This window comes from Chelonia mydas, chromosome 2, assembly GCF_015237465.2.
Source record: "Chelonia mydas isolate rCheMyd1 chromosome 2, rCheMyd1.pri.v2, whole genome shotgun sequence".
Taxonomy (NCBI): domain Eukaryota; kingdom Metazoa; phylum Chordata; order Testudines; family Cheloniidae; genus Chelonia; species Chelonia mydas.
The window spans coordinates 223,350,022-223,365,029 of NC_057850.1; the positions used below are offsets into that span (position 1 = coordinate 223,350,022).

At 39.2% G+C, this 15,008-nt stretch overlaps 1 protein-coding gene across 11 annotated transcripts in view; it reads left to right on the forward strand.

Annotated features, from left to right (window-relative positions):
• Positions 1-15,008, forward strand: part of CACNB2 (calcium voltage-gated channel auxiliary subunit beta 2) — a 395,704-nt gene that overhangs the window by 364,136 nt on the left and 16,560 nt on the right. For 6 of the 11 annotated variants that reach the window (XM_043541295.1, XM_037890800.2, XM_037890799.2 and 3 more), the window contains 2 exons: positions 11,305-11,456; positions 12,502-12,597. In XM_043541295.1, coding sequence (XP_043397230.1) covers positions 11,305-11,456; positions 12,502-12,597 — 248 coding nt within the window. Of the gene's footprint in view, positions 1-2,880; positions 2,890-11,304; positions 11,457-12,501; positions 12,598-15,008 lie in introns of all 11 variants that reach the window. The other 5 variants (XM_043541291.1, XM_043541290.1, XM_043541293.1 and 2 more) reach the window with 1 other exon arrangement.

A 15,008-nucleotide genomic window follows, 5' to 3' on the forward strand; every position in this document is an offset into this window, starting at 1 on the left:
GGCAGGGCTACAATTATTTGTATTTGGTCATTCTGCGGATATAAAGAGATTACTTTCACTAGACTTAATTGCAATGAAATTTGATTTTTTTAATTAAAACAGCAGCATTTTAAAATTTTAATTTCCTGTATTTTTAATCATGATAAACAGCTGTATATGTAGAATTACAAACAGTATATTAAGGGGTGAATTTTCAAAACAGCAGACCCATTTTAACAGGTTCAGTTTGCACCAACAAAATGTGTAGCCAGACCTGGCTCCTGAAACTCAATTAAGGACATAATTTGCATCTGTCAAACTGCACTATGGGAATATATCAAGTAGTTAGATGGAGAAGGGACTCTGATTTGTGCCCAAATTAACATTTAGGGTATAAATTGCACCTACACCAAGTCCTCTGAAATTGTACCACTAATTTTAATATAAATATTACTCAATTACATCATGGAATCAGCCACCAAAATAACCTCAGAGAACCTGCTTCAATATGGGCAGGAGAGACCTTTTAACCACACACCCTTAGTTGTCTTCTACAACCCCACACTGGAACCCTTACAGGGTATCATTAAACATTTACAAGCCATACCTACAGACATATCTCCATTGCTATGATGATCAGTGCTCTCCACAACACACTTTCCAAGATCCCTGGATCCTATACATGCCTATAACAACAGGTGGTATACTTCATCCAGGGCACTAAATGCCCCAACAACAATTATGTGGCTGAAATGAGACAACCACTATACTCTCAAATGAACTCACACATAAAAATGATAAGACAAAAACACCTTATCGCACACGAGCAAACACTTTCCCCCAAACAAGCACTCCATATCTTACCTCTCAGTCCTCATTCTCAAAGGAAACCTGCACAACCCCTTCCAAAGATGAGAGTTACAGTTTAAATTCGTAACTTTGTAAGACGCTAAAAATCATGGACTCGATAAAGACACTGTATTTATAGCTCACTACAACAACCTATAACACACTAGCCCTCTTTTGTCCTCTGTCTGCCAAGAGTTTAACTGCCCGTTTCACCTTGAATGGTCTCTTACAACAAGTGAACTCCTTATGCAAAACCAGTGGCTCTCAACCTTTCCCGACTACTGTACCCATTTCGGGAGGCTGATTTGTCTTGTATACCCCCAAGTTTCACCTCACTTAAAAACTACTTGCTTACAAAATCAGACATAAAAATACAAAAGTGTCACAGCCACATTATTACTGAAAAATTGCTTAGTTCTTCATTTTTACCATATAGTTATAAAATAAATCAATTGGAATATAAATATTGTACTTAATTTCAGTGTATAGTATATAGAGAAGTATAAACAAGTCATTGTCTGTATGAAATTTTAGTTTGTACTGACTTCACTAGTGCTTTTTATGTAGCCTATTGTAAAAATTAGGCAAATATCTGGATGAGTTGATGTACCCCCTGGTTGAGAACCACTGTGCTAAATAATCTGATCTGTTTTGTATTTAGCTGTGACACTCTGAGTACCTTTCCCAGACTTCAGAGTAGCAGCCGTGTTAGTCTGTATCCGCAAAAAGAAAAGGAGTACTTGTGGCACCTTAGAGACTAAGACATTTATTTGAGCATAAGCTTTCTTGAGCTCACAAAAGCTTATGCTCAAATAAATTTGTTAGTCTCTAAGATGCCACAAGTACTCCTGTTCTTTTTCCCAGACTTGAAGAAGAGCTCTGTGTAAGCTTGTGCCCTTGTATCTTTCACCAACAGAAGCTGGTCCAATAAAAGATATTACCTCATCTACCTTATTATTCAATTAGTCACATTGTTTTTTCCTTCCTGAAAAACATCAATCTTACCATAAAGATTTACATTACTGTCTCTTAAAAGGAAAGAAAAATATGAATAAAGAGGGGAAAAGCTGCTATACATGCAATCTCAATAAAAATCTGTTTCCACTGGGGAAATAAATCAGTCTTTTGTAAGAATGATTTTCACCAGACCACTGAGTATAGGGCTGCACAGCAGTTAAGTATATAGTAGAAGTATATTAGCTTTGCTATGAGACCAACAGCAGATTTAACATGTTGAGCAGAGAGAACCAAGCTCCCCACCCCCTCCAAATAAAACATGTGGAGTAAAGAACTGCATTTGAGGGATTACGAAGATGTTCATTTTAGACCTCATATTATTCAGTCTTCCTTGGAAACTGCCTGAGTAAGGGGTATGTAAAAATAAAGATTTGAGGATTTGTCTTGTTTGAAACCAAAGTGACAGCTAAAAATCTCTGTTTCTGAGTATTTTAATGCTAACTAATCTATCCAAGAATGTTAGCAAAATACTAACTAGTGCCAACATTTATGCAAAATGATACAAAGGGAAAAATAAAGTTTTACTCAGCTCTTGTGTGAAAGCTTGCTTTTGTGTGTTAAAACAGCTGCATACAGAAGGGAAATATTTGCTTGCCAGTAATTTCTATATGTTTATGTGAAATGCCAATAGTTAGTCAAATTTATACTAAAACGAAAGGGCAGTTCATTTGCTAATTGCTTGAAATACCTAAAAACAAGTTTGTCTTTTTGAAAAAAAGACTCTTCACACAAAGGAGGTAAAGTACATGGTAAAAACTCACCAGTCTGAAATTCATTCCAAAATTGGCATATACATGGCTATTTGATTCTACATGTGTATATGACATCTGCAGAAGCTGCTGAGTTAGCTTTGCATTTTTTGCTGCTTTTCTTTGTTAGTATTAAGCACCCAAACCTTTTTGTTGGTTGTTCCTATGTATGTGACATTTCTAGCTGCTCTTGTTATAACCTTATCTCATGCTGTATGCTTTGTACAAGAACCTGATTGTCTTGGCTTTTTCCATTCTTTGCTTCATTAATGCCCTCCCTTTCCAGATGTTTTGGGTATGTATATAAGCTTGCAAATTATGTTTCCTGCTGTTTTTGTGTTCTACAATTTAGTGTGCCTCACAAAGCCACTGTCTGTTTCCAATAACTGGTTTTATAATGATATACAGAAGTCTTAGCTGTATTATGCACTGATTTTTTTCTTGGAGATGTCATTTTCTTTATTTATTTTAAAATGTTAAAAATAAAGTGCAGGGTGACAAGTGAACTATAAGGGTTAGATTTTCAAATGTAGGTGTCTAAATTGTATGTACAAGATCTGCATACACTAGTTCAAACCAGAGAATGTTCATGTAAAAAATACAGTTCTGAATATGATTAACTGATCGTATATATGATCGTGAACCCATTTATCTGATTTGTAACAGCCTGCCTGTGGTTATATGCACACAATTTGCATATATAATTTAAGTGCCTAACTTTGAAAATTTGACCCTAGGAACTTTATAGAATTCCTTGGTATTTTGCTAGTATCCTGTAGATACTATTCTAAAGAGTGAAACATAAATGCTTATAGAAGCATAAAATGAAACTGTTATGGATAGTTAGTCCAAAATTCAACCATCATTTTTCTGAATCTATATGCAAAGCCAACAGAATGATTTGAACAGTCATATCCATTAAATTCTTCGCAATTACGCTATTGGAAGAAGATGTTAGCGTGGTATTCAATGTGTTTAATAATTTAATTATGACCTCTTTATATGGTTTCTGTTCCAAAATAAATACTTCACTGCTCTTAAAATAAATGTAAACCAAAATGAAAAAGGAATGTTGGATGTCCAACACACTCACAAAGCACTTTGGCCTAGCTATTGAGTGCATGTAATAGGGACTGGGAAACAGGATTTAGGGCTTGTCTATGCTTGAAACACTACAGCAGCACAGCTGCAGCTGCACCACTGTAGGGCTTCAATGTAGACACTGCCTACACCAACGTGAAGGATTCTCCTCTTGGTGAGAAGCAGTAGCTAGATGAACAGAAAACATTTCTCAACCTAGTGCTGCCTACATGGGGACTTAGGTCAGCTTAACTATGCCACTCAGTGGTGTGGATTTTTCACATCCCTGAGTGGCATAGTTAAGCTGACCTAATTCTCTAGTGTAGACCAGACTTGAGACAGAAAATATATTTTGGTTTCAAGCTACCAAAGTTTTCTTATAGTCCAGAGAAAAAAACATGGCTTTAAAGGTAGGAAAATATCTTGACCATCTCCTTTTAAATTAAGACTTTTTGAAGATACTGGCCAGACCCTAAGTAGTAGCCAAGAAACTCTTTGCATAACTCAGATTTTGAGGGCGCTCTCCCAATCCTGGGGCTGCCTTAAGCCAGAAGAATGCTCTTACCTGTAGCAGTTTTCCCAAGGAGCCAATCTGGCAGCCAGCAATTGCTGAGGTATAACAAAGCCCTGGCCACCCCCCTGGAGAGGCGGGATAGCTTAGAGATCTCTGAGGCCTGGGATCTCTAAATTTCTAGCCCCCACTCAACATCAGAATACTCAAGTCTTCCATTAAGCTGCACCAAGCACAGCTTAGGATCAGGATCTGTGTATAACTGTTACTTGTGTGCACACATTAAAGTTGTGTGTTGAACCCTAACTCACCCATATTCTGACTTCTGAGTATTTAACTCTACGGATTTAATAACATCATTATTTTGAATATAATTTCATGGGGGGTTTTTTTCCAAGAAAAAAGGGAGGCGATTGGACAAGAATAAATGTCCCCAATTCAGTAAGTTACAGATGCCAGGCAGCATCATATCACCCAACTTTCCGTTAGCACTAGAGGCCAAGTCTATATTCATGTAGCAATCTTTTTACACCTAAAAGAGGTATGGTGGTACCATACCTTTTTATTTTAAACATCAGTAATTTTAAAACAACAAATCAAATTTTTTTTCATTTAAGTTATATATTTTAGGTTTCAGTGAGATCTATGTATCAAGCTACATTTGAAGGAAAATCTGATCAAAGTTTTACAATTATGAATATTCCTATTTGGCCAGTTGGAAAAATACATACATGACTATAACAACACATGCATTACACCTTTCTAAACGCCCACTGCAGTAGTTACACTATATAGCTGGACAAGCTTTCAGTTTACCTTTAGAGCCAGATTCTGCTACCTTTACTCATGCTGAACCTCACTCAGTGGGACTGTTTGTGGAATAAGGTATAACGGGAGGTGAGTAAGGATATCACCATCTGGCCTGTAATGAATAATTTACAAAAATGTCTTCACTTTCCTTACTGCTTCTCGGTAACATGCTTGATCATTGTATTTAAACAATAAAGTTTGTGTTTTAGCCACTTAAATACTGTAATGATATGGTCCAAGTACTTTCAAAGTCATGACTATTTACAGAAAACAAGTTATTTAGGTGCCTAGATATGGATTTCTGAGCCTAATTTTAGGTGTCCATGTTTCTATATTAATCCATTGTTTCCAGGATTTGCTAAACTACACTATTAACGTTCACTTGGGTTCAAACTAGGAAGTCTCATCCAAAGTGGATTTTTGTTATTTTGTTTAAAAAAAAAAACAAAGGGGGAAAGGTAGGTATGTCCTTGTGTGACTTACCATTTTTAAATGAATATTTGCTGGTGATTAATACATATTGTTCACTGAACTCTTTGTATTCTGATGTTACACCAATTATGGTGGTTGAATTTCTGTGGCAGAAGTTATTCGATTATAAACAGGACTTGATTTTATAGTTATATTTTATGCAGAACGCCCAAAATGTACTGTTAGTTTTAAATTTATAGATATTTCAGTTATATCTGACTGTTTAAAAAATCATTTTAATAGGACAATCTTAGTAAAATTTACTGTCTCTTAAACTGGTTTGCTGTTTAGTCTGTACACATGTTGAACAAAATGGTCATCCCTCCCCCTTTTTCCTGTATAGGTCGCTACTCTTCTCCATAAATGCTAAAGACCTATCTGGCTTCAAGACTAAGCTTGATAAGTTTATGGAGGAGATGATATGATGGGATAGGCTAATTTTGGCAATTAATTGGTCTTCGACTATTAGGGGTAGATATGCCCAATGGCCTGTGATGGGATGTTAGATGGGGTGGGATCTGAGTTACTACAGAGAATTCTTTCCTGGGTGTCTGGCTGGTGAGTCTTGCCCACCTGCTCAGGGTTTAGCTGATCGCCATATTTGGGGTCGGGAAGGAATTTTCCTCCAGGGCAGATTGGCAGAGGCCTGAGGGTTCTTCGCCTTCCTCTGCAGCGTGGGGCATGGGTCACTTGCTGGAGGATTCTCTGCACCTTCCAGTCTTTAAACCATGAGTTGAGGACTTCAATAGCTCAGACATAAGTTGGGGGTTTGTTACAGGAGTGGGTGGGTAAGATTCTGTGGCCTGTGTTGTGCAGGAGATCAGACTAGATGATCATAATTGTCCCTTCTGACCTTAAAATCTATGATTCTATGATTCTACCATTTTGATGCAGCAACCTTTTTTCTAAGCCACACTACTGGCTAGGCCTGGTTTGATTGTGGTCTTTCCCCAATAGAATGCTAGCTTTTATTTTTTTTCATAATTCATTAGAAACCAGTGGCCTTGATTCTCTCTGTTATACTGTTGTAAATCAAGGAGTAACTTGTTTGAAATCAGTGTGGTTACTGATTTCAAACAAGTTACTCCTCTCTTTCTGAGTCAATTTGAAAAATATTATTGTCAAAAGTCACTAGTATGAGATGTTACTGATCATTCTAACATGACATTTATGCTTGTGCATAAGTTATGAGACTGTTCATACTGTTTTCTCTGCAGTATAAACAGCATTTGTAAGATCAGTGGTTGGCTGTTTTTTTTCCAGAAGAATAGGGCTGATTTGATTGTATAGCTGATGAAGTTAGGATAGTAACTTAAAGACCTGATGCTTCTAAAAGAGGGTATGTTAATATCAGCAGAAGGCAAAAATGATAATAGTTAAAAATATGTCAACAGTTAGTAAGCCAGAAAATATAAATAAATGGCTGCAAGAGAAAGGTCAAATAGAGTCTGGTATTTGGATGTTGGATGATTTATGGTTGGTTAGTGTAAATTGACATTTAAATGTACACAGACCAGTACGGTCAAAGTAGCCCTATTCCGTCTGTCATCGGTTAATTCTTGGAAACACATGCCATCCTTAGTTGTTGTTGCTGAAAATCAAAATACTTAGCTTCATCTAAACAAAACAGCTTTAGGTTTGTAATTCAATATTCATGGTCCAGATCTTGCAGTGGTAAGATCACTCAGGGTATGTTTGCACTGCAGCTGGGAAGTTAATTCTGTGCTCAGGTAGACATACACATGCTAGCTCTGCTGGAGTTAGCACTCTACAAATAGCAGTGTGGCCACAGCTGCTCAAGCTAGCTGCCTGATACATACCCAGAGATTGGGTGAGATTGTATTTAGGAAGCTAACCTGAGCAGCCTCCCTTTCCACCGTGGCCACACCTTTATTTTTAGCATAATAGCTTGAGCCAAACTAATGCGTGTAAGTCTACCCGAGCTGGGACTTACACCTCCCAGCTGCTATGTAGACGTACCCTTTATGCCCACTCCCTTTCCAGAGGAGCCTGAAAGCTGCTCTTGCCATCCACAGAAGGATCCTCCTGAAACATAGTGCCAGTGTAGCAACTTCTGTGTCAACCCCCGTTCATAGTGCAAGTGTAGGTGGCATTACTGGGACTTCCTTATATCCCCAAAATACTCTTGGCAGCTGTATTGGCCTCTTGGGGCTGTTAGCAGCCCGAGTAATTTAGTGCAGACTTCAAGGACTTATTCAGACTTACAGGAATGCAGTGGTTACCTTTGCACCCCTCCTCCATTTCTGAGCCCATACATTTAAACTGTCTTTAATAATTCCTTTTTTTCCCTATTACTTGTGCTGGATTTTCTACTTTGTGTCAATATATTAAAAAAAATGGCTCAAAGGTTTTGATTACCTTTTTTGAAGTAGAGGTAAGGCTTATTAAATAAAAAGAGAGAGAGACAAAAGTCTCTCATGCTGGAGTTAAGGCTATATGCACAAGTACATAACCTCACATAATGTGGCTTTGAAATCCCTTAGTTAAAAGCTAAGGCCAAAATTTTCAGATATGGATTCTTAAACATAGGAATTTAAATCTATTTTAGACACATAACTGGCCTGATGTTCAGAGGTGTTGAGCAAATGCAGATCTTATTGGCTTCAGTGGGAGCACAAAACCTCTGAAAATAATGCCAATTGCATAGATATCTACATCGATACTTAGGTGTCTAGTTGTCAGTAGTCACCTGAAAATTTTGGCCCAAGTGTTATCAAGAGTTACAGAGCACCCACACTCATAAGAAAACAGCAGCCATCATGTTCAGACTGTGAAATCAGCAAAGCCTCAGGTCTTGTTTCCAAAATGTTATGATTTCAGAAATTTCCTTTATAGACTTCCAGGACTAATTTAATTTCTCTTTTGGGAGAGATCATTCTAGCTCCAAGGACACTGGTCAGATCCTCAACTGGTATAAATCTTCATGCAGACAAAGGGGCTAAACCAATTTGCACTAGCCAGGGTCCTAGCCTACTATCTTCTTGAAGCATTTTCCCTTTTGAGCATCATTATTTACTAAGTAGCTAGGGAAGCCTTAACTTCATTCCACTGTGTGATTGCGTTTCTCATAATCAGAAACCTGCTTTGAAACCTTTGTTTTTGAAACAGTTTGAGTTTAGAATGAAGCGGATGTCAGAAAATCTTTGATATCTTCACTCTTTGAAATAAGTTTTAAGAAGATGGCATGTGGTGGCAAAGGAAGTTTCCATTATTCTAGCACTAAAGTCAATGTGATTCCTTTCAGAGATATTGATTATGCTGTTCTCAAGGTCATGTGGCCTTCACTTAATAGTTGTGTCTTTTCTGAGTGCTTGTAAATTTTTCTTTTAGGACACTGTCCCTTTTCATATTTCAAAAGTTGATGAAATCTGATTCTGATGGAATCTTGAAAAGAATAGAAATATACATCATACAAAAGGTCTAATATATTGGCAGGTGCAAGTAGTAATTTCTTATAATATAATTCTTTCTGAACATGCTGGTTGACACCAAGAAGTATTTTGGGGGGATCTGGAATTAGCATATGACTCTTCAGCTAGTCTGAGGGTTTCAGGTCAGGTTGGTTTTGTCTCTTATATGGTACTTTTCCACTTGTTCAACAGCCCTTGAGCTGTACTATATTTGATAGTAATTATGTCACAATTTTGTTGTTTTATCACTTTTGTGGTGTTGCCGATAAACATATAGCCATGAACAGATGAATTCCATGCATCAGCTGAACTACAACACTCATGTATGTTGGATTTAGCAGCTCCCTGTTGCCGTTATAGATCGTCGGCTGTACTAGTTACCACTGAAATGCTCTGCATCTGTTTCACACGTTTGAGGGATGATTCCATTTTCCCACCCCAACATCTGTGTCGTTCTCTCAAACCAAGCTCTTCTACTGCAGCTTTGCACAGGAGACCACACATTTTACTTTGATTAATTTGTTGAGTTACTAGAGAACTGAAGGACTATCCTGTTCCGCAGTGATAACGCTGTGACGCTGATAAACTAGTTACAGTCTTAAGAACCAGCAAGTGTGGTATGGTCTGAGCTGTCACCTGCTGCCTCACACTTTACCTTTCGGCCTGACGAGTGACGTCTTGGATAGAAAGGCTTTAACTGAGCAGTGATTAGCTGGGGTATTATGTACTTTGGTTGGCTGCTGGAAACAAATTGGGATTTTGGGTAATTTATGAACCCTAGGTTTCAGAGTAACAGCCGTGTTAGTCTGTATTCGCAAAAAGAAAAGGAGTACTTTAGCTCACGAAAGCTTATGCTCAAATAAATTGGTTAGTCTCTAAGGTGCCACAAGTACTCCTTTTCTTTTTATGAACCCTAAGTTCTCTAACTCTAACAGTGACACATTGATCTTTTGTCACCCTCCAAAGTAATGCCATTCACCACAGAATTATCCAAGTAGAGGAATGTGTGTGCTCCTAGCCCATGCAGGCTGGCTACATTTCCCGAAGCATTTAGTGACAACTCATGCTGCTAACCCAGCTCAAAAGGCAAACACAAAATTGATAACATAACACTATATTTTAGTGTTTGGATAGTCCCTTTGTGTGCATGTCAGCATCCACTAGTTTCTTACCCTTTTGGATTTACCTTATTCTAGTTAGTTATCTTAAATAGTGGTGTGGAATGAGCACAGAACTAGAATCCCATTCCCATTTGAGTTATGATCTTGGCTCCAACATTGACTTCATCTGTAGGTTAAGCAAATCATTTAACCTCTGACTCAGTTTCCCTGTCTGTGAAATAGGGAAAATAATTAGAACTTGGCAGAGAAAAGTTATCTTCTTAGAAGACTTCACTATTTTGAAATTAGGGGGTTTTTTTTCAAAAAAATTTGAAATTCTCCATGAAGAGGGATGGAGGCCCAGCTCTGGAGCAGTCCTCCTAGGGGCTGCCTTGGAATCATGGACCTGTGAAGCCCTTGGTCCCCAGAAGCCTGTATATGGGCGAACTGGCAAGAACCAGACAGGTTTCTGTCGGAAACCTGCTTGTTTTCTCAGGAACCGCATTGAAATAAACTATTTCCATGGAATGTTCTGATTTTGATGAATCGACAAATTCCAATGAAAAACTGTTTTGTCATATATTTTTCTGACCAGATCTGATAATAATCCTTATCTACCTCAAGGGTTATTGGGAGGATTATTAGCATTATTTTGAATTTTTTGTTTTCAAAGTACTTTACAAATATTGACCAACATTTTCAGACCTAGTGCCATATTACGTTTAGGGCCCAATTTTGAGAGATGGTAAGCACTGATAACTTATGTTGAAGCAAATAGAAATTATGGGTGCTTAGTACCTTATGAAAAACAAGTCTCTTCCAGGTGCCTCACTATAAATTTAATTGTGTAGCTTCAGGCACTCAGGTTGGAAAATTATGGTCATTAAGTATAATTAGAGTCTGCGCTGCAATAACTTACAAATAAGGAATCTACTGAGTTACTGTAGTAAAATTGAGGGATTCATATTTCAAACAGGAGATCATAATGCTGCATACACCTCTTTGCTATACACACATGGATTTGATCTTATAAGAAGGTGTTAAAAACTGCATATTAGTAGTATACAAAAGCATGAAGGTGAGACTGGTAAAGAGTACGACCTTCAGAGAACATAAACTGTAGGCAGAATGTTCTTGCTAAAGATATGTTTGCTTCAGTAGAATGCCAGTGACATTAACAATTAACAGCTCCTGCCAATCTACTCATATGTTGTGGGAGCTGCATGCCAATCTACCTCATTTTTACATTTGTTAGAATTAATTTCTGTTAAATATTTTCATAACTCTAATTTTCTACTTATCTGCAGCTGAAGTTCAGAGTGAAATTGAACGGATATTTGAATTAGCAAGGACATTGCAGCTGGTAGTACTTGATGCTGATACCATTAATCATCCAGCTCAACTAAGTAAAACTTCTCTGGCTCCCATTATAGTATATGTAAAGATTTCTTCTCCCAAGGTAACTATCTTACTGCACTTAATTCTGTTTCAATCCACTCATTCTTTGAGACCTGTGCCACAGGTATTAAAAAAAGAGACACAGGTTCTGAACTGGATGTCACTGAACATCAATGAATTGCACTTTTGAATTATTTCCCTTTGGATGAGAAGATACCATTAAAAGGATATAATCTCAATCAGTGGGTTACAAAATCACTTTTTTGCAAAAGAGAGAGAGCTGTAGTTCTAGTGGTTACTTAAGTTAGAACTAAGGGAAACAGTTCTCTTGTTTATTATTATTTATGTAATATTGCTTTACAGAGTGTCAACAGTTTGTTAAAAGCTTTGCAGAAATATGAGCTAAGGTCTTTGTCCCAAAAACTTTACAATCCAAGTAGACAGTATAGAAATGAAGATAAGGGAGGAGATGTTCTGAGCAGCAGGACAACTGGTCAGTACAGTTCAGCACACACAGTGTTTAGTTCTGTAATTTTCGTTCAGTTTATTCTTAAGATGTTCAGTCATTTAATTTACCACCATTTCACTGTGTGGGGATGTCTGCATTTATAGTCTTCTTGGAACAAGTACATCCTGAAGAGATGTTGGAAGGAGAAAGTTGAGGCCTGGTAAAGTGGGTCTGGAAGAGCATTCTCAAGAGTCTCATTGCAAATGGTTACATGGAAGAAGGCACACATGAGAATAGGAGGACCAGAAGGTGTCAGTTAGTTCAACTTGGGCAGAAAAAGAGAGAGAAAGGGAATAAAGAGAATGAGAGCAGAGAGGTAGGCAGGAGTGAGGTTGTGCAGGGCCTAAATGGCAAGGCATAAAGGCTCTTAAAGCCAGTGAATGAGACATTATTTGATATGTTAAAAATTACACAAGAGAGTTACTTTTTTGAAGAGTACACAAATACATTGGGCCTAATCCTGCTAACAATCAAGTCCCTGGCAAATCTCCCATTGAATGGAACGGTTTGGTCCTATTCCCACTATCTGACTACTTCTTGCTTCTGAATTCTTTCTTTTCCCACCCACTATGTATTTTAACTGTCTTATTTTCCACAGGTTTTACAGAGGCTAATAAAATCTCGAGGGAAATCTCAGGCTAAACACCTTAATGTTCAAATGGTGGCAGCTGATAAACTGGCTCAATGTCCTCCAGTGAGTTACTGTTGATGCATTACTGATGTGGAAATGTAGACTCCTGTTCAAAGGGACTAGTCTGTCCTTTGTTTCCAAGTAATAGGTTAATTGTGTAATGTTTGTTGGTGCTTGCCACTGTTTGTTCATATTTCACTTGTCATTTTGCACAAAACTCCATTTGAGATCTCTGCATGGCGTAATGGTCAAATATATTTCTTTTTCAGCAATATGATTAATCCTGGAGATATATATGTACTGAGCCACCAATATTTTTACATGATCCATAGCTGAGGAACTAAATTACTTCAGTAACTCTTTATAGGTTATTGATCCAAAACTGAACTGATTTGGTTTATGACCAAAAGTTGCCTGTGGCAGTGTTCCCTCTAATTTTTCCCACACATGTTTGGAATGAATTTTGTCATGTGCACCGATACCGATGTCATGTGCATCTTCGTATTGCTGTACATAACAAAATTCTTGTGGTGGGGTTGGAGACGAGGGGTTCAGCGTGTGGGAGAGGGCTCAGGGCTGGGGCAGAGGGTTGCGGTGCAGGGGTGTGAGAGTTCCAGCTGGTGGTGCGGGCTCTGGGGTGGGGCCGGGAATGAGGGGCTCAGGGCTGGGGCACAGGGTTGGAGGGTGGGCTGTGGCTGGGGATGAGGGGCTTGGGGTGCAGGCTGCCCCAGGGCTATGGTGGGGAGAGAGGACTCCCCCCCAGCTCTCTCTCCCCACAGCAGCACCTGGGCTGGGGGCCGGGGGGAGAGGCAGGTTGGGAGCCACAGCAGGTTGGGGCTGGGCTGAGTTGGGGCTGGTGGAGGGGCACCCCTCCCCGGCCATGGCAGGTTGGGGGACAGGCTGAGTTGGGACCAGGGCCGGGGCTGGGTTCAGGCCGCCCCTCACCCGGCCATGGCAGGTCCAGGGCTGAGTTGGGGCTGGGGGAGGGGCTCCATGATAAGTCCCAGCCAGGTGGATTCCCAGGTGGGTATAAAATGAATTGGTGGCTTCTTTGTATTTCCTACTGGGCAGATACTATCATAGTTGGCTTCACCTGGATTCACTTGCATTCTTACTAATTTCAGCAGAGAAGTATATGAGATCATACTATTGATTTGCACTGTATCCTTGGGCAAGTCATGCAAACACTTAGTTTCTCCATATTTAAAATGAAGATGATAATATCATGCTCAGCTACTCACTATTAGAGCTGAGCAAATTCGGGGACTAAAACAAAAAATCAGAAGAAAACAAATCCTCAGTTCAGTTCAAACCACAACAGACTTTTTTTGTTTTTCGGTTTTGGGGGAGGCGGTTGCTGAAACAAAAAAAAAAACCCAAAAAGTGCTTCAAGTTGAACAAAATGTTTTTGATTTTATGTTTCATTTCAGGCCATTTTCAGGCATTCAAGTTGGCTCTGTATATCCCCATTTACGGGTATTGTGCCACTTTGTGGTGCCTAATGGTAGAACCATCTCCAAGCAGTGTATATTAGAGTGCCCACGTGGCCCCTCCTGCCTCTCCCCTCAGCATCTCCAATTGTTCTGAGGATGAGGATCTATAAGGATACACAGTGCTCTCTACTACCTCTGTTCCTTCCAATCACTATGCCAGATGGACACAAACTGCTCCAGTCCATTCAGATCTGGGGTTTTCTCCACTTCTTAGTGTCTTTATACTTATTTAGTGTAGTTACTTAAGTTAGTTAGTAGTCAGTTCTGGGTTACAGTGCAGCCGAATTAAAAAAAAAGAAGGTGGGATACATGAGATATGCTTTGTGCCCAGCATCTGATGACCATGACATGCTTGGGAGAGGGCCACTCTCCTGGATGTTCCATCTGCCAGACTTTCACACCCAGAGCTTGCAAGATGAGACACAACAGATTGCAGGTGCTTCTACTTAAGGAGGCCTTTGAGGCTAAATCCTCCAGTCTCAGGCGCTTGTTGGATCCGAAGTCTAAGAGGCCAGCCTTTAATCCTGTGACTTACTCCAGCAAGTTGAAGCAGCTTAAAGGATCCAGGAAATGGGACCCTTCATCTGGTCAGGCTCCAGATCCTGCTGCTCAAGCTGTAAGGTCTTCAAAGGACCTGTCAATAAAGAAAGGCAGACCACCTGCTATGGAACCAAGAGGTACATTGTCAGCTCTGGCTGTATCAGTTCTGAAGAAGGAGGCAAGGGAGAAAACAGACACTGTTAGCGGTGCCAGATCCTGCATGTCAAATTTGTTGGATCTGCTCAACTCTGACATGGCCTCTACGGTTCCAGCTCCAAAATCCAGTCTGATTCTAGCTTCAGTTTCCGGGCACCAAAGAGGTGGAGCTGAATATTTCATTAGATTCTGCACCATCCAAATTTTTGGCTCCAGCTTTGACCTATGCTTTAGATCCAGGTTCATCTTCTGATCCAAAGGAGACTTTTACTTTGGTGGCTGATG